General features: G+C 39.0%; 1 protein-coding gene across 1 annotated transcript in view; it reads left to right on the forward strand.

Annotated features, from left to right (window-relative positions):
* LOC115305261 (ankyrin repeat domain-containing protein 26-like) overlaps positions 1–6,299 on the forward strand; it is a 31,143-nt gene extending 24,844 nt beyond the window's left edge. The window contains exons 6-7 of the mRNA XM_029955523.1: positions 4,739–4,784; positions 6,125–6,299. Coding sequence (XP_029811383.1) covers positions 4,739–4,784; positions 6,125–6,261 — 183 coding nt within the window. The 3' untranslated portion in view covers positions 6,262–6,299. The remainder of the gene's footprint in view (positions 1–4,738; positions 4,785–6,124) is intronic.
* Positions 6,300–19,746: the final 13,447 nt, after the last annotated feature.

The raw sequence follows: 19,746 nt of genomic DNA on the forward strand, positions 1-19,746 counted from the left end.
GGTATTTTAATTACTACCTGTCTTAGCCTGGACCTCTTTGGTGTCCTTTTATTTGGCACTGTCTATGCTTCCTAGACCTGGCTGTGTGTTTTCTTCCCCAGGTTAGGGAAGTCTTTAGCTTTCCTTTTTTCAAATGAGTTCTTTGCCTCTTTCTCTCTTCTTTTTCTGGAACCCCTTGAATGCAAGTATTATTATACTTCATCTTGTCCCACAGGTCCCTTAACCTATCCTCATTTTTAAAAGTCTTTTTTCTTTTTGTTTTTCAGCTTGGATGATTTCTACTCCCCTGTCTTTCAGATTGTTGAATTGTTCTTCTGCATCTTCTAATCTGCTATTGATTCCCACTAGCATATTTCTCATTTCAGTCATTCTGTTCTTCAGCGCTGATTGATTCTTTTTTATATTTTCTATGTCTTTGTTGACGTTATCACTGGGTCCATCTATTTTCTCCCATGTTTGCTGAGCGTCTTTATGACCATTACATTTTTTTTAATGTTTCTTTATTTCCAAGAGACAGAGAAACAGAGCATGAGCAGGGGAAGGGCAGAGAGAGGAGGAGACACAGAATCTGAGGCAGGCTCCAGACTCTGAGCTGTCAGCACAGAGCCTGATGTGGGGCTCAATCCCAGGAACCGCGAGATCATACCAGAGCCTAAGGCAGCTGCCTAACCGACTTAAGCCCCCCAGGGGCCCGAATGACCATTACTCTGAACTCCTTTGGAGGTACTTTACTTACCTCTGTTTCTCTTCGTTCTTTTCCTTAGGTTTTGTCTTGTTCTGTTATTTGGAATGTACTCCTCTGTGTCCTCATTTTTCTGACTTTCTATGTTTGTTTCTAAAGTGGTTCCTTGGAAATTTTTCTCTCTTTAAAGTGGGCATTGCTTTGAACAATGTACATTAGTTATCAAGTCAAGGAAGAAGAGACTGCTTCTGTAAGTGTCTAGTCCTTTTTCTTGGTGGAGCTGTGACAGGTGACACTGGGGAGGTGGCAGGTGACACTGATCTCCCCTCTCTCAGCTCAGAACACAGGAGTCTGGAAGATGGAGACACATTGAGTAGTTTTATTACGAATACACACTAACCAACTGCAGGATATGTTTTAGGTAGGTTAGCCAGAGTGGGCTTCCCAATACTTCATCCCATATTGGGCACTTCCCCACACAGTTGTAAATGGAGGAAACAAAAGCTTGGCGCCCATCCCAGAGGCAGGGGGCTTAAGACAGGGCAGAGAGCAGACCCAGGTTCATGTTACCGTGGGCAGGCACACCTTCTGAAAGAAGAGATTCGGAGCGACAGAAGCACCGCCTCCTTCCTTCTCCCAACTTCCTCCGTTAGGTAAATCTCCCTTCCTGTTGTGAGGAAGGTGGAGAGAAGGGCTCATGTGGGATGGGAAGGTTCATCTATAATTCCTGACTGGATTTAAATTATAAATCAAGTTAATCATATCTTTTGTACATACCAACTAACGATGAGAGGTTGGACAGAAGCATGCTGGGTGGAAAGGAGAAATCTGTGTTGTGTTTTCAATTTTACTATCAGGAACCACAACGTGGATTCACTCATTTGTTAATTGATTTTGATCAACCAGATTTTATTTGGAGGAAATGAACATTTCTTTCACAGAAGAAATTCCTCCATTTCAGCTTGCTTGTTTCAACTAAAGAGTTTCCCATCCTGAGGTTTAAAAACTCTGTGCTTAAAAATTGACTGCTACTAAAAGGAGCTAAGATAATTTCTGTTCCTTTATTTTTATTCACGACTTTAAAATTGGAATTGTTAGAAAGCTACTATTTTGTGCTTCATCCCTGAACATTATTGAGCCACATAAAGTTTTATGTATTCATTTTCTCTGAGTTGTGGTTAAAATACATGTATTTTTCCTGCCTGTGAGGAAGTAACTGGCCTAGAACTCTAGGCTTGGTAAGACCAGAAGTGCATTCCTGGCCTGCACCTTGTTGTTTTTTTGACCTCAGGCAAAGTACTATCTCTCTCAGCCCTTTTTGTCTCTTACGCAAAATTAGGGATTTTAACTAAACTAGTGGCTTTTATACCTTCAAAAATTTTCTTTTCAAAGAATAGAGGTTAATTTTTGGGTGGTATTAAACTGTATTGTGTAACACAGACACGTCGAACTCTCTAGCTAAAGGAGAGCTGGACATTATAGCTGTGACTTCCTTGTCCCTCAATCCTGCAGTGTCCCCAAAGGAACCTTAGATTTCTATGGGCCATATTTGAATACTAGCAGTTAATGAGAAAATCCTTTCCAACAAATTTTTTTAATTCTTTGAATTAAAATGTGCTGATACATAGTTTTTCTGTGTATGTTTCTCAGCCTCATATATTTGATCAACAGAAAAGTAAAAATTTCACACATCTTTTTATTAATGGACTTCAAAGCTATTTTCACATCTAAACACAGTTTTTACCTAGAAATAAACATAAAGGTCATAAAGGTGAATACTTAGGAAAAGAGATTTTGAGGAAAAGATAATAACATTGCATTCGTAGTTCATAAGTCGTGTCATATACAAAAGTGGTTATATTGGACATAGCATTTATTAATGGTAATATAAATAGTTTCAGTAAAGCCTCTCCCCATTGTCTGGCATTGAGTTATTAATTTTATAAGTTTGGTACAGTCATGTGCCATGATTCCTTTTATAAGTCCTGCATATGGTGCTGTTGTCAAAAACGTGTTATGATTCCTCAACAACTTAAAAATAGAAATGCAATAGAATCCATTAATTCCACTATTGGGTATTTACCCAAAGAAAATAAAAACACGAATTTGAAAAGTTGTATTCATCCCTATATTGATTGAAACCCTGTTTTCAATAACCTAACTATGGAAGTAACGTAAGTATCCATCGATAGATGAATGAACAAAGAAGATATGTTAGATGTATACAATGAAATAAATAACTCTGCGATAAGAAGGTATGAGACCTTGCCTTTGGTGACAATATTGATAGACCTAGAAGGTATTAAGCGTGGTATAAAAGAACTGAGAGAAAGACAAATACCATATGATTTTACATACATGTGGAATATAAAAAACTAAAAAGAGCAAACAGGATCATTAAAGCAGAGGACAAATCGGTGGTTGCTAGAAGGGAGGTAGGTAGAGAGGAGTGGGCAAACTAGGTGAAGAGGATTCAGAGATAGAAACTTCCAGTTTCAAATAAGTCAGAGGAATGAATAATACAGCATGAGGTAATTTCCTCAATAGTACTGTATGAATGTTGTATAGTGACAGAGAGTAATGACACTTGTGGTAGTGAGCACAGCATAGTGTATAGAATTATCAAAGCTGAATTTGTATATTGAAACTAGTATACCATGGTATGTCAACTATGCTTCAATTCTTTAAAAAAAAGTATCAGGGAAAACAGTCTCTGAAAATATTGGGAAACATGTTAGCCAAAATTTTTGTCTTCACTCCTAAATTCGTAAAGGCGTTGGACATCCATATCACCACAGTGTTGATTATGTTCAGTGCACTATTTTAGACCCCATTTGGGGCATTCATTGAGAGGGCCCCTTTAATGAGTAAGATCTAAATAAGAATATTCTAGATAGGAGCAGTTGTAATTTACAGTTGACCCATGACCAGCCTGGTTTTAAACTGTGCAGGTCCACTTTCCTTACACCTGATTTTTTTAAGGGGGGGACACTGGGAAGTACTCTAAGTGTATTTCATCTTTCTTCTTTCTCAATGACATGTTTCTCTAGCTTACTCTCCTCTACACAACACGTATTCATCAACTGTATATGTTACCAGCAAGGCTTCCTTTCAACAGTAGGCTATTTGTAATGAAGTATTTGGGGATCCTTAAATTATATGTAGGTTTTTGATGGCACGGGGGCCAGCCCCCCAACTCCTATGTAACTCAAGGGTCAACTGTAGTTTGATATATTCTTACACATTTCATAATTAGTAGATAATAATAGTCTCAAAAAGTCAAGTGTTTCCAAACTTGGATATAATTTGTAGAAAGGAAACAAAGTTACACTTTAAAATTATATCTTGTTTTCATTATGCCTAATTCTAGGAAGTTATAAATCTGAAACTAAGTTTGAAAACTGGTTTACGTCTGTATTTTTCCTTTTGTCAAACAGATCTTCTGAAATATTTGTGTCCATCTGAAAAGAAATGTTTCGGTCATAATACAGACAGCAGAATATGTTTACTCAGGTTTTGGCCAGTCGATTTCCACATGACAGCCCTACTTTCTTAGTCTGATATATTTAAGAGTCTGTCCTGAAAAATTAATAGCAAAAGCCCTGCCTTCAAATTTTGTTTTCCTAAAAGTGCAAAAACGGAAAGCCCATTTTAAGGAACAATTCATTAAAGGAAAAACCGGATTAAACTTTCATAAAGGGCAGTTTTCATTAAAATTTTCAAGTAATACATTCACTCTAAAATATGACACTTGTTTAACCTTTTTTGTACCAATGAGATCCAGCATCACCTTTCTGAAATTCCATAAATAGACCAATACTAATTGTACTGTCTATCCGAGTCACTTCAATGGCATTATATCTGTTCTCAGTTATCTGAAACTAAAATAAGTAGGAATTTCTTTGATTTATAAATGTGATTGTCTTTCTATTTAAGCAATCCCTAACTTTGGTTTAGTCTCTATTATTTCAAGACCACATTTCATAAGCTATATAGAATTTCTACAGTGTCTCTTGTTTGCCTTGAACATTCTAAATAATACTTGACTTATTTCAGGTAGAGAAGGAGTTCCATAAAGTCCTAAATAGAGAATTTGAAAAAGGTATGTTGCCAAAATTTATGAATTTAGATCTCAGTGATTTCTGAAATAAGCTATAAATAGTAAATGGCATCTCCTTCCATTGTTTGGATAATAGATAAATAATACATGAGCATAATGAAGAACATAATTTCTTCCTCATTGTGTCATCATGTTTCATAGCTTTTTAAAAAATCTCCAAAAGTGCGGGGGTGCCCAGGTGGCTCAGTTGTTTGGGCAACTGACTTCAGCTCAGGTCATGACCTCACAGTTTGTTGGTTCGAGCCCCAAGTTGGGCTCCACAGAGCCTGGAGCCTGCTTCGGATTCTGTGTCTCCCTCTCTCTATGCCTCTCCCCTGTTATGTTCTGTCTGTCTGTCTGTCTGTCTGTCTGTCTCTCTGTCTCTCAAAAATAAATATTAAAACTAATTTTAAGAAACATCTCCAGAAATCTTTATGTCTGTTATCATTTCTGGCTATAATCTTCCTTCACTGTGCTATCCCTGTGGAACTGTCAACCTGCACAATTCTCAGAAAATACGTGCTTTATCACGTTCCTGCTAGTGAAAGAAATCAAAAGCAAAAAAAAAAAAAAAAAAGAGTTGTCTATGTAATTCCTGGTTAAGTAATTATAGATCATATAGCTGTCACTTGACAGGTAACATTTAAATCTTCACCCATTGACTTTGTCATCGCTTTTGCCCTTGGTGAAACTTCGAATTCCTTAGCATGGAATAAAAACACCCCAATCAATTTGATTCTTGCCAGATTATTCAGTCTTCTGTCTCACTGCTTACCCTACTCTGCGGCTTTGCTCTAACACCTCATCAAGCCAAACTACTTAGAATTCCACAAGTGTTCTTCGTCACTTCTAGCTCTTTGTCTGTTCTTCTTCTCTCTATCTACCATACATTTTTCTTGTCCTTCAGGTATCACCTTACATATCACTTTTCCAGAAAACAGACAGTATTAACACAAAACTGGGATGTCTCTTCCGTGTGTTCCAGTAGTGCTTTGTTTTCGACCTGTCATTTCTACCTGTCTATTTGGCTCTGTTTGGAAATTCCTGTTTGAGTTTTCACTGTATAGCATATGATTGTTCAGGGTAGACTATGTGATCATCTTGCAATTTCCCCTTGTAATGAAAAAAACCAGAAGCTCTGATATTTATGCACAATAGCAACTAATTCGGTGTGCAACCCTGAGTGAAATATATGTAACAGTAATCTTGTGTTTCGTATTATACTTGTATGTGGGTATTTTTCATTTTTCTTAACATTTATAAAGGCCCCCACATTTTTTTTTTACTAACGTGTAGTTATAAGTTTTTGGATACAGAATATAAGTCTTTCTTTTCTTTTTCAGCTGCTGTAGAAACTGCAGCAGAATGCCGTAGACTTTTACCTTTACACTCTGCTGGCAATCCAGTTCGAACTGAGGATCTCATCGCCAAAGCTACTAAAGAATATGTAGAGATCTTGAACAAGAAATACATGATCTAAACGCTAAATAATAAAAATGTATTTCCTTGATGATTGCATAATGTTTTAATTGTTTTCCATTGAACATATTATATGTGAAAAAAATTTTTTGCTCTTCAGACACCCCTTTATTTTTTTGTCTTAGTTTATTGTCAAGTTGGTTTCTGTGTAACACCCAGTACTTATCCCAACAAGTGCCCTCCCCCATGCCTATCACTCCACTTGCCCTCTCCCACTCAGTTTGTTCTAGATGTCCAGTGTTCTCTCATGATTTATCTCCCTTTCTCTCCCCAACTATTTATCCCCCTTGTCCTCCCCAATGGTCCTCTGCTAAATTTCTCCTGTTACACTTATGAGTGAAAACATATGGTATCTGTATTCTCTAGCTGACATAGTTCATTTAGCATGACACCCTCGAGTTCCATCCACGTGGCTGCAAATGGCCAGATTTCATACTTTCTCATTGACAGGTCGTATTCCATTATATATATAAACCACATCTTCTTGATCCATTCATCTGCTGATGGGCATCTAGGCTCTTCCTATGATTTGGCTATTGTTGAAAGTGCTGCTATGAACATTGGGATACATGTGCCCCTATGCATCAGCATTTCTATATCTCTTTGGTAAATCCCTAGCAGTCCTGTTGCTGGGTCATTTGGGAGTTCTATTGATAATTTTTTGAGGAACCTCCACATTGTTTTGCAGAATGGCTGTACCAGTTTACATTTCCCCCAACAGTGTAGGAAGGCGCCCATTTCTCCACATCCTCGCCAGCATCTATAGTCTCCTGATCTGTTCATTTTAGCCATGCTGACTGGTGTGAGGTGGTACCTCAGTGTGGATTTGATTTGTGTTTCCCTGATGATGAGTGACGCTGAACATCGTTTCATATATCTGTTGGCCATCTGGATGCCTTCTTTGGAGAAGTGTCAGTTCATGTCTTCTGCCGATTTCTCCCTGGATTATTTGTTTTTCAGGTGTGGAGTTTGGGGAGTTCCTTGTAGATTTTGGATACTAATACTTTATCTGCTATGTCATTTGCACCTCTCCTTTCCATTCCGACAGATGCCTATGAGTGTTTCTGATTTTTTCCTTTGCAGTGCAGAAGCTTTTTATCTTGATGGGGTCCCAAAACTTTATTTTTCCCTTGATATTCTCTTTGCCTTTGGGGATGTGTCGAGTAGAAAATTGCTGCAGTTGAGGTCACGGAGGTTGTTTCCTGCTTTCTCCTCTAGGAATTTGATGGGTTCCTGTCTCACATTGAGGTCCTCACCCATTTTGAGTTTATTTGTGTGCATGGCATAGGAAAGTGGTCTAGTTTCATTCTTTTGCATGTGGCTGTCCAGTACTCCCAGCATCGTCTGTTACAGAGGCTGTCTTTTTTCCATTGGATTCTCCTTCCTGCTTTGTCACAGATTAGTTGGCCATACATTTGTGGGTACAGTTCTGGGTTCTCCATTCTATTCCTTTGGTCTATGTGTCTGTTCTTGTGCCAGTACCACACTGTCTTGATGATGATAGCTTTGTAGTAGAGGCTATAGTCTCGCATTGTGATGCCTCCTGTTTTCGTTTTCTTCTTCAGTATTACTTTGGCTATTCGTGGAATTTTGTGGTTCCATACAAGGTTTAGGATACTTTGTTCTAGGCTTGTGAAGAATGCTGGTGCAATTTTGATGCGGATTGCAGTGAATATGTAGGTTGGTTTGGGTCATAACGACATTTTAACAATATTTTTTCTTCCGATCCATGAACATGGAATGTTTTTCCATTTCTTTGTGTCTTCTTCAATTTTTCATAAGTTTTCTATAGTTTTCATCATACAGATCTTTTACATCTTTGCCTGGGTTTATTACTAGGTATTTTATGGGGTTTTTTTAATGCCAATTGTGAATAGGATCAGTTTCTTGATTTCTCTTTGTGTTGCTTCATTATTGGTGTATAAACGTGCAACTGATTTCTCTTCATTGATTTTGTACCCTTCGACTTTGCTGAATTCATGGATCAGTCCTAGTAGGCTTCTGATGTAGTCGTTCGGGTTTTCCGTGGAGAACATCATGTCATCTGTGAAAAGTGAAAGTTTGACTTCATCTTTGCCAATTCGGATGTCTTCTATTTCCTTTTGTTGTCTGATTGCTGATGCTAGGACTTCCAGCACTATGTGCAACAGCAGCCGTGACAGTAGACATCCTGTTGTGTTCCTGATCTCAGAGGAGGAGCTCTCAGTGTTTCCCCAGTGAGGGTGCTATTAGCTGTGGGCTTTTCATAAATGGCTTTTATGATGTTTAAGCTCCTCCTCTCCCAACTTTCTCGAGGGTTTTTATTAAGAAAGGATGCTGTATTTTGTCAAATGCTTTTTCTGCATCTATGGACAGGATCATATGGTTTTTGTCTTTTCTTTCATTAACGTGATGTATCACATTGATGGACTTGTGAATATTGAACCAGCCCTGTAACCCAGGAATGATTCCCACTTGATGATGGTGGATAATTCTTCTAATAGGCTGTTGAATTCGATTTCCTAGAATCTTGTTGAGTATTCTTGCATCTGTATTCATCAAGGACATTGGCTTGTAGTTCTGTTTTTTCACTGCATCTCTGTCTAGTTTGGGAATCTACGTGATGCTGGCTTCATAGAAAGAGTCCATAAGTTTTCCTACTATTTCTATTTTTTGGAATAGCTTGAGAAGAATGGGTATTAACTCTACTTTAAATCTTTAAATGTCTGGTAGAATTCCCCAGGGAAGCCATCTGCCCAAGGGTTCTTATTGGTTGGGAGATTTTTGATAATTAGCTCGATTTCTTCCCTGGTTTTGTGTCTGTTCAGATTATCTATCTCTTCCCATTTGAATGTTGTTAGTGCATGTGGGTTTAGAAACTTGCCCATTTCTTCTAGGTATCCAGTTTGTCGCATATAATTTTTCATAGTATTCCATGAAAATTGCTTGTGTTGCTGAGGGATTGGTTGTAATAAATCCATTTTCATTCATGTTTCTTTTTCTCCTATTTGGGCACTCTCTCCTTTCTTTTTGAGAAGCCTGGCTAGAAGTTTATCAATTTTGTTTATTTTCTCAAAAAACTAACTCTTGATTTCGTTGATCTTTTCAACTGTTTTCTTTTTTTATTCTATATTGTTTATTTCTGCCCTGGTCTTTATTATTTGTCCTCCTCTGCTGGGTTGAGGGTGTTCTTGCTGCTCTGCTTCTTGTTTCTTTAGGTGCTGTTAGAGTTTGTGTTTGTGATTTTTCTAGTTTCTTGAAATAGCCCTTTATTGCAATATACTTACCTCTCAGGGCTGCCTTTGCTGCATTCCAAAGAGTTAGGATTGTTGTATTTTCATTTTCATTTGTTTCTATATATTGTTTAGTTTCTTCTCTAATTGCCTGATTGGCCCAATCATTCTTTAGTAGGGTAGTCTTTACCTTCATGTTTTTGGAGGTTTTGCAGACTTTTTCCTGTGGTTGATTCCAAGTTTCATAACAGTGTGATCTGGAAGCATGCATGGGTTGATCTCAGTTCTTTTGTATTTATGGAGGCTTTCTTTATGACCCAGGATGTGGTCTGTCTTGGAATATGTACCCTGTGCACTCGAGATGAAAGTGAATTCCATAGCCTCAGCATGTAGAGTTCTATTATTATGTGTCAGATCCATCTGGTCCAATGTGGTGTTAGGGTCTATTGTTTCTTTAGTGAGCTTGTGTCTAGTTGATCTATCCATGACTGTCGGTGGAGTATTAAATTCTTTTGCAATTAGCACATTCCTATCAATAAGATTATTTATGTGTTGATGAATTGTTTTATGTATTTGAGTGTGCCTGAATTCGGAGAGCAGAGATTTATAATTTTTACCTCTTCCTGATGGATAGACCCTGTAATTATTATATAATGCCCTTCGTTACTTTCTTGTTACTGCCTTCACATTAAAGTCCAGTTTGTCTGATAGGTGTATGGTGACTCCAGCTTTCTTTTGACCTCTAGTCGCATGGTAGATATTTCTCCATCCCCTCACTTTCAATCTGAAGGTGTCCTCAGGTCTAAAATGAGTCTCTAGTAAACAGCAAATACGTGGATCTTGTTTTTTTTTTTAATCCATTCTGATACTCTATATGGTTTGAGTGGAGCATTTAGTCCATTTACATTCAGTGATATTATTGAAAAATATGGGTTTGAGGTGACTATGTTCTATGTAGGATTCCTACTTGTAGTAGTGTCTCTGGTACCTTGTGTGCCTTGCAACATTTCCTTCATCGAGTCCCTCTTAGGATTTCTTGTAGGGCTGGTTTAGTGGTGATGCATCCCTTCAATTTTTGTTTTTTTGGGAAAATCTTTATCTCTCCTATTCTGAACGACAGGCTTGCTAGATAAAGGATTCTTGGTTGCGTATTTTCTTCTGTTCATCACATTGAAGAGTTCCTGCCATTTCTTTCTTGCCTGAGAAGTTTCAGTAGATAGGTCTGCAACTACTGAGAGGTCTCCCTTTGTTAGGGCCGTTGTATCCCCAGCTGCTTTCAGAATTGTCTAATTATCCTTATGTTTTGCCAGTTTCACTATAATAGGTCATGCAGAAGATCAAATCAAGTTGCATCTGAGGGGAGTTCTCTCTGCCTCTTGGATTTCAATGTCTGTTTCCTTCCCCAGATTGAGGAAGTTCTCGGCTATAATTTGTTCAAGTACCCCTTCAGCCACTTTCTGTCTCTTCTTCTTCTTATGGAATTCCTAGGATATGGATATTGTTCCATTTGATGGCATCACTTTGTCCTCAAATTCTGTTTTTGTGCTCCTGAATCAATTTTTCTCTCTATTTCTTGGCACCCTCTTTTTCTATAATTGTGTCTTCTAATTCACTTCTTCTCCTTTCTGCCTCTTCAATACTTGCAGTGGCTGCATCCATTTCGTTATGCACCTCGTTTATACCATTTTTTAATTCATCACAACTCTTTTTGAGGTCCATAATTTTTGTGGCAATAGCATCTCTGGTGTCTTCCATGCCTATTTCAAGTCCTGCAATTAAGATTATGACTATTGTTTTCAATTCTTGCTCAGTTATGTTGCTTATATCTGTTTTGACCAATTCTTTAGCTGTGAATTCTTCCTGGAATTTCTTTAGAGGAGGGTTCTTCCATTTTCTCATTTTGGCTAGCTTTCTGTCTCTTGTAAGTTTTATAAACTTATTATGTGCTCTGCACCTGCAAGTACTGCTACATTAATGGAGGCTCATCAACTGTACAGAGCCTGTCCATTCATGAAGCATTCTTGTAATGGTGTCCCTGTTCTCTCTTCTTGAGACTTTGGTTTCTTTCCCTATTTGTAGGGATATTTGGGAATCTCCACCATGTGTATTTTGGCTTGTTTCTTGAGGTAGCCCTGGAAAGGAAAACAGAGACAAACAGGGAACAAAAGCAAGCAATTGCACACACAAATCAAACAAGCAAAGTGAAAGGGGGAAAAAAGCCAGGAATCCCAGCTACACATACAGAGCAAAGCAAGGTGGACGCAGGGCTCATGGAAGAGCATATACAAAGAGAGAAATGAGAGGGGTGGGGAGAAAGAGAAGTTGAACATTGGCCAGGCAAAGAGACTAAAAGCCTTAATTTGGATAGAGAAAAGAATATGGCAGGAGGTGAGGAGAAAACAAACAAAAATGATGATAATGTTACCCAAAGAATCTGTATCATCATATCAGAGAGAAAGGAAGGTAATAATGCAGGTGTAGAACATGCATCAAGAGAACGGGTTATATATACCTGTTTAAGCAAGCATCCAACCAGAATACCTGGTCCAGTGGAGCGGAGAGATAAGAAGGCATAAGGGAGAATATATCTAAATAGTAAGAACTGGCCTAGAGTTAATCACGACAATGTGTCAGTGGTGATCCTGGGACAGGGGCTGTTTCTGCAGCATCTATCCAGGCTCTGGTAACAAAGCAGCCACCCAGCACATATGGGCATGTTTTAGTGTAGGTGGGTGCCTCCTCCACTGAAGGTCCTGCAGGCCACTCCTCAGGGCCCCGCCTTGGTGGTTTTGAGGAGAAAAATGGTGACCACCCCCAGTCCCTCCTCACAACAGGCATTGCAAAAAACTAAGTCCAATCTCCCTGAGCCACGGGCGCCACCAAGGTGGGCAGTGTTCTATGTCCCTCGCCCAGCCTTGTTTCTAGATCTTACTCTGTGCGCATTAATGACCCTGCACGAAATGCAATCCTGCAAGTCGGGCTCTTCCTAGCAGAGGATTGAGTAGGGGAGCCGTTCCTTCTGATGCCGAATGCGTTCCTTGCTAGCATATTTCCTGGAGTGGATTTCTGGGACTGAAAATGCAGCCCAAAGAAACCTCCAAATATAGAGATAGGATCTCTGTATGAAAGCCCTATGAGGCTGTCTTCTTAGTGGACTTTCTCTTTGCCTCTCAGGCTCTTGTGGTTCAGAGTCCTTTGGCTTCAACCTTTGAGAGATGCAGGGGGGAAGTACAGAAGTCCTATTTCTCTGCCATCTTAAGGAAAAACCTGTGAAAATCGTTATTAAAGATTCTTAAAAGTATTTTTCAGAAATGCTGATGCATTGGAGCACATGTACCCCAATGTTCATAGCAACAATGTCAACAATAGCCAAAACATGGAAAGAACCAATATGTCCATCACCTGATGAGTGGATCAAGAAGATGTGGTATATATATACAATGGAGTACCACATGGCAATGAGAAAGAATGAAATCTGGTCATTTGTAGGAAAGTGGATGGACCTCGAGGGTGTTATGCTAAGCTAAATAAGTCAGGCAGAGAAGGACAGATACCATATGTTTTCACTCATAGGTCTAACAGGAGAACAGGAGAAATTTAACGGAGGACCAGGGGGAGGGGAAGAGGGAAAGAGAGTTGGGGAGAGAGAGGGATGTAAAACTTGAGAGACTATTGAATACTGAAAATGAACTGAGGGTTGAAGGGGAAGAGGGAGGGGGGAAAAGAGGTGGTGGTGATGGAGGAGGGCACTTATGGGGAAGAGCACTGGGTGTTCTATGGAAACCAATTTGACAATAAACTATATAAAAAATAAAGATTATTAAAGGTATTTTTGCCTATGTGTAATGTGTAATGAGAATGTATATAATTATTAAACTGTGTTTCTTAACATCAAATTAACTTAAGCAGATTTTGCATGTGGAAACTAGCACTGCTGAGATTTACACACTCAGTCCTCCTCCAGTATCAGCTGCTTGAACACACCCCAACAATCAAGTTGTCATTAACATTCCAGTGGTGTTAGTGGATGGCTTTGTTTTATGCTCCCATGATTCTTACTACAATGGGACCTAAAGATTTAGACATTATTTTGATGTACTCCATCTATGGCTATTGCCAATATTTGTATGTATTACAATTTTTATAGGGTTATAAAACCTATCTGTAATTGTAATTTTAAACCCCGAATCATAACTCTTTCTGCATGGAGAAATAAGTTTTGCCTAAGACTTTTCACCTTTTCTATCTATCTATCTATCTATCTATTTATTTTTGTGCTTTTCAGAAACAAAGCTAGAGAAAAGAAAAATTAGAGAAAACAAAGAACTTCCCCTCCCCCTCAGAGCCATTTGCTAGTATTATGTCTGATTCATGTCGCCCTTAAATCTACAAATCAGTGCATTCCATAAAACTACCCTACAACTTTCACAATCAGAAAATTAACAGTAGTACAATTGACCCTTGAATAATGGGGTTAAGGGTGCTGACCCAAGCCCCATGGTCAAAAATCTATGAATAACTTTTGACTCCCAAAGACTTAACTACTAATAATCAACTGTATACCAGAAACCTTACTAGGACCATAAAACAGTCAATCAACACATCTTTTGTATAGGATATTTATCACACCCTATTCTTAAAATAACATATGCTAAAGAAATAATATTAAGGAAATTATGAGAGAAAATACAATTAAAGCACTGAAAAAAATTGTGTGTAATAAGTGCACCCATTAAGTATACGTTCTATCATTTATTCCTCATATGCTTTTTAAGTTTTGTCACCTACCTGGACTATACTCTATACAGGGTAGGCCCTGTAGTTCAGAGCCACGTAGTGAATTCTGTTTGTGTCATGGTGTTTTTTCAGTCTAGAACAGTTCCTTTGTCTTTCCTTGACTTTCATGACCTTTCATTTTTCGAAGGGTAAATTCCGCTAATGTGGAATGGCTTTCGGTGTGGGTTTTTTTTTTTTTTTTTTTAGGTTTCCTTGATAAAATTCAGATCATACATTTTTAGCAAGAGTTTCACCACTGTCTATTCTTTTCATTGCATCCTATCAGGTGACCTGCAATTTTCATTTGCCCCAATACTGGTGATGTTAATGTTGACCGCCGGAGCAGCACCTGCCAGGATTCTCCCCAGGAATGTTAGTCAACTTTTCCCTTTACAATTACTTAGTATTTTATGGGGAAGTACTCTGAGACAGGTGAATATCTCCTTCCTCAGACACCGTGTGCCAGGCCACCTCTTCTGCAGATGATTGACCCCTCTGCGGGATCAGAAAACCCACGCCGGGCTGTTCTTCCCCTGTGCGGATGCCTCCCGACCTGGGTCAGTCTGTGGCACTTCATTATTCTACATCATTCACTTTTCAGGGACGCTCTCACTTGAGCTCCAACACCGTGCAGGGTGACCGTCCCAATTTAATGCCTTCCCCATTCTATCTAAGCTGCAACACGTCACTCTGGACCCTCCCTGCTTCTGTCTCTATGACTGTGAACTCAAATATTGGGGAAGAAAAAGAAGAAAGGGAGAAAGGGCTCCACAGGTCTTTCACGACCAAACTGGCAAGCTCCACAAAGCAAAGACTCAATTACATTGAATCTGTAAATAGTTTGTAGGGAAAGACATTTCTTATACTGATTTTTCCAAACAACTAATATTTTCCTTGTCAGCCTCTCAATGTTTAAAGGATTCCTTATAAGGATCTTACAAATATTTGTAAGCTTTATTTCTAGGTGTCTGATACTTTTGATCCAATTATAAACGTGTGGGAAGCAGCAGCAAGGAGCTAGAGAGGCAAGTGTGATCCAGCAAAGCTCTCGCGCCCTTACAGCCCTTGCGGCTGGCCCTTTCCTCAGAGGTTAAACTGCTTCAGCAGCAAGGAGCCAGTAAGGAGAGTGGGATCGAGCAAAGCTCACATGCCCTTACAGCCCTTGCGGCTGATCCAGGTCCTCAGAGGTTAATTCACTGGAGGTAAGATGTTATTGCACCATGTCCTTCAAGCTTCTTGGGTTAAGGTGTTATTGTAAAAATGTCCTTCACGCTTTGGCACTCTTATAATAACAATAAGAAGAGAGTGTAAAGTTCCCAGGAAAATGTTGTAACAATAACTGTGGGAACAGAAAAAGGTTTGTCTAGAAACAACCCTTCTCTTAGCTGTGGCTGTTTGTATAAAACTGCTTGCATGTTGTTGGGGCCCAGTAGGCAAAAAATACCCTCAAACATGGCTTTACCAACCACCATCCACGTTGTCTGTCTCGTCTGTCTTGTCTGTCTGGTTCGCCTTGTCCATTTTCTAGAGATACTGCGTGGACACCAACCCCCTACTCGGGACCTTTCGACTGGGGTGCGTGGGCTGGTCCCCAGCACATGTGAGAAATTAAGTGGCAATATCGGCATCACTCAGGTTGTCCCTCTCGTTCCCATCCTTTGATTCTCTCTTCTTTTCCTCATTCCCTTATCCTTGCGTCCCTGCTTCTGTGTTCCCGAGTGTGCACTACATAAATGTTATTTAAAATTTTTTTTCATTTCCTATTTGTTGCTAACTTGTAGAAATAAAATTATTTTGCATATTGAGCTCGGATTCTGCTATCTTGCTAAATCTCTTACTATATTTGCTTCTTTCTTTCTTTTCATTTGTAATTTTAATTCCATTTAGTTAACATACATATTAGTTCCAGGTGTGCAATATAGTAGTTCAAATATTTTATCAGCAGATTCCTTTGGATTTTTTACATGCAGCAACATCTAACTATAAATAGTGACATTTTTATTTCTGTCCAATTTCTAGAACTTTAATTTCTTGTTATTTCCGACTACAAGAATGATGTTGAGTAAATGTGGGGACACTGAGTATTTATGTCTTGTTGCAATTGCAAAAGGAAAAAGGTTTTTTTTGTAACTATGGAGAGAGTGGGGTTAAAAATTGATACCTTTGGTAGTGTATTCATTTGCTCTTGCCATGGAAGAGATCACCATCAACATCGTATCTTAAAGCCACACACATTTTGATGGGTCAGAAGCTAAGCATGGTTTAGCTGTGTCCCTTGTTCAGATAGTCACACAGCGGTAACCCAGCTGTCAGCTAGACTGCGCTTTCCTTTGGACACTCAAATGGGGTAGAATCTGCTTCCAAACTCATTGAGTTTGTTGGTAAAAGAATTTCCTTTTGTATGACTATACTTACTTCCCCAGCTCTTTGCTAATTGTCGGCTGTAGGCTTCCCTTCCGTCCTAGTGCTTGCCTGTGCTTCCTAGAGGCTTGTCTTATCCGTTTGGGCTGCTGTAACAAAATACCATAGGCTTATGAAAACCAGAAAGTTATTCTTCACAGTTCTGGAGGCTGGGAAGTCCAAAATCGAGGCACTGGCAGATTCAGTGTATAGTGAGGGCCAGCTTCCTGGTTCGTGGATGCTGGTCTTCCTGCTGAACACAGGGCCTAAGGCAGCTCTCCCTGCCTCATAAAGGAGGGCACTTAATTCCATTCATGAAGGCTCCACCATCATGACTTAATCACTTCCCAAAGCCCCCACATCAAAATACTATCACTTTGATCATTAAAGATTTAACACATGAATTTGGGTGAGTGGGGTCCCAAATGTTCAAAAACTGTCTTTAATTTTCTGAGGAACCGTCATACTGTTTTCCACAGGGGCTGTACCAAGGTACACTCCCAACGACAGTGCACAAGCGTTCCTTTTTCTTCATATTTTCTCCAACACTTCTAATTTCTTGTGTTTTTGACTTTAGTCATTCTGAGAGGTATCAGTTGACATGTCATTGATTTTTTTGACTGTTTAGAAAAACTTGTAGTTCTACATATAATTGATCGTCAAGTTAGCTAACATACAGTCTATACCGTGTGCTCTTGGTTTCCCATGATTCATCCAATTTCACATAGGTGTGAAAACATGAGATACCTTCTTTCTCTGATTTATTTCAATTAACATAATACCCTCCAGTTCCATCCATGTTGTTGCAAATGGCAAGATTTCATTCTTTTTTATTGCCAACTAGTCTTCCATGGTATGTATCAACCACATCTTCTTGCTCCATTCGTCAGTTAATAGACATCTAAGCTCTTTCCGTAATATGGCTATTGTTGATAGCACTGCGATAAACTTTGGGGTACTTGTTTTCCTATGGATCAGCACTTCAGTATCATTGGGATCAACTCCTAGTCGTCCTATTGCTGGGTTGTGGGGTAATTCTATTTTTAATTTTCTGTGGAACCTCCACAGTTTTCGAGAGGGGTTGCATTAGTTTGCATTGCCACCCACAGTGCAAGAGGGTTCCCGTTTCTCCACATTCTTGCCCACATGTGTTGCTTCCTGACTTGTTAATTTTAGCCACTCTGACCAGTGTGATGTGGTATCTCAGTGGGGTTTTGATTTGTATTCCCCTGATGATGAATGATGTTGAGTATTTATGCACGTGTCTGTTACTGACCTGGATGTCTTCTTTGGAAAACTGTCTGTTCATATCTTCTGCCCATTTCTTCACTGGATTATTTGGTTTTTGGGTTTTGAGTTTGGTAAGCTTTTTATAGATATTTTATACCAACTCTTCATTTGATATTGCAAATATCTTCTCCCACCTGATCAGTTGCCTTTTAGATTTGTTGATAGTTTCCTTTGCGGTGCAGAAGCTTTTGATCTTGATGTGGTCCCAATAGCTCATTTTTGCCTTTAGTTCCCTGCTTTTGGACACATGTTGAGTAAGAAGTTGCTGTGGCTGAGGCCAAAAAGTTTGTTGCCTATGTTCTCCTGTAGGGTTTTGATGGTTTCCTGTCTCATATTTCGGAGTTTATTTTTGTGTAAGGTGTAAGAAAGTTGTCCAGATTCATTCCTCTGCATGTTGCTTTCCAGTTCTCCCAGCACCATTTGCTAAAGAGACACTTTTGTCCCCATGGGATTCTCTTTCCTGACTTGTTAAAGATTCGTTGGCTATACATTTTCGGGTGCAATTCAGGGTTCTCTATTCAATTCCATTGGTCTAGGTGTCTGTTTTTGTGCCAATGGTATGTGATCTTGATGATGATAACCTTGTAACACAGGCTAAAGTCTGGGATTGTGATGCCTCCAGCTTTGGTTTTCTTTTACAACTTTACTTTGGTATTCAGGGTCTTTTGTGGTTTCATAATTTTAGGATTGTTTGATCTAGCTCTGAGAAGAATACTGGTGCGGTTTTGATTGAGATTGCAGTGAATATGTAGATTGCTTTGGGAAGTATTGACATGTTAACAATATTTATTCTTCCAATCCATGAACATAGAATGCTTTTCCATTTCCATGTGTCTTTTTCAATTTCTTTCATATGTTTTCTATCGGTTTCAGCATACAGATCTTTTACATCTTCGTTAGGTTTAATCCTAGGTATTTTATGGTTCTTGGTGAGATTGTAAATGGGATCAATTTCTTGATTTCTCTTTCTGATGCTTCATTATTGATGTATAGAAATGCAACTGATTTCTGTACATTGATTTTGTATCCTGTGACTTTGCTGATTCATGTGTCAGTTCCAGCCACTATTGGGTGGAGTCTTTCAGGTTTCCACGTAGACTATCATGTCACTTGTGAAAAGTGAAAATTTGACTTCTTCTTTGCCAATTGGGATACCTTTTCTTTCACTTTGTTTTGTGATTGCTGAGGCTAGGACTTCCAAAACTCTGTTAACCAACAATGATGAAAGTGGACATTTCTGTCATGTTCCTCATCTCAGGGGAAAAGCTCTCAGTTTTTCCCCATTGAGGATGACATGAGCTATGGGCCTTTCATAGATAGCTTTTATGATGTTAAGGTATATTCCTTCTATTTCGACTTTCTTGAGAGTTTTTATTAAGAAAGGATGCTGTGTTTTCTCAAATGGCTTTTCTGCCTCTGTTTCCATGACTATTCGATTCCGTTAATGTGATATTTCACACTGATTGATTTGTCAATGCTGAGCCAGTCTCACTTGATTATAGTGAATAATCCTTTTAATATACTATTGAATTTCAATTGCCAGTATCTTGTTGAGAATTTTTACACCCGTGTTCATTAGGGATATTGCCCTGTAATTCTCCTTTTTTGTGGGGTCTCTGTCTGGTTTGGGAATCAAAGTAATGCTGACTTCATAGAAAGAGTCTGGAAGCTTCTCTTCTGTTTCTTTTTTTTTTTTAATTTTTTTAATGTTTATTTATTTTTGATACAGAGAGAGACAAAGCATGAGAGGGGGAGGGGCAGAGAGAGAAGGAGACACAGAACCGGAAGCAGGCCCCAGGCTCTGAGGT

The sequence above is a fragment of the Suricata suricatta genome, chromosome 10 (assembly GCF_006229205.1).
Source record: "Suricata suricatta isolate VVHF042 chromosome 10, meerkat_22Aug2017_6uvM2_HiC, whole genome shotgun sequence".
In the NCBI taxonomy this organism is placed as follows: Eukaryota; Metazoa; Chordata; class Mammalia; order Carnivora; family Herpestidae; genus Suricata; species Suricata suricatta.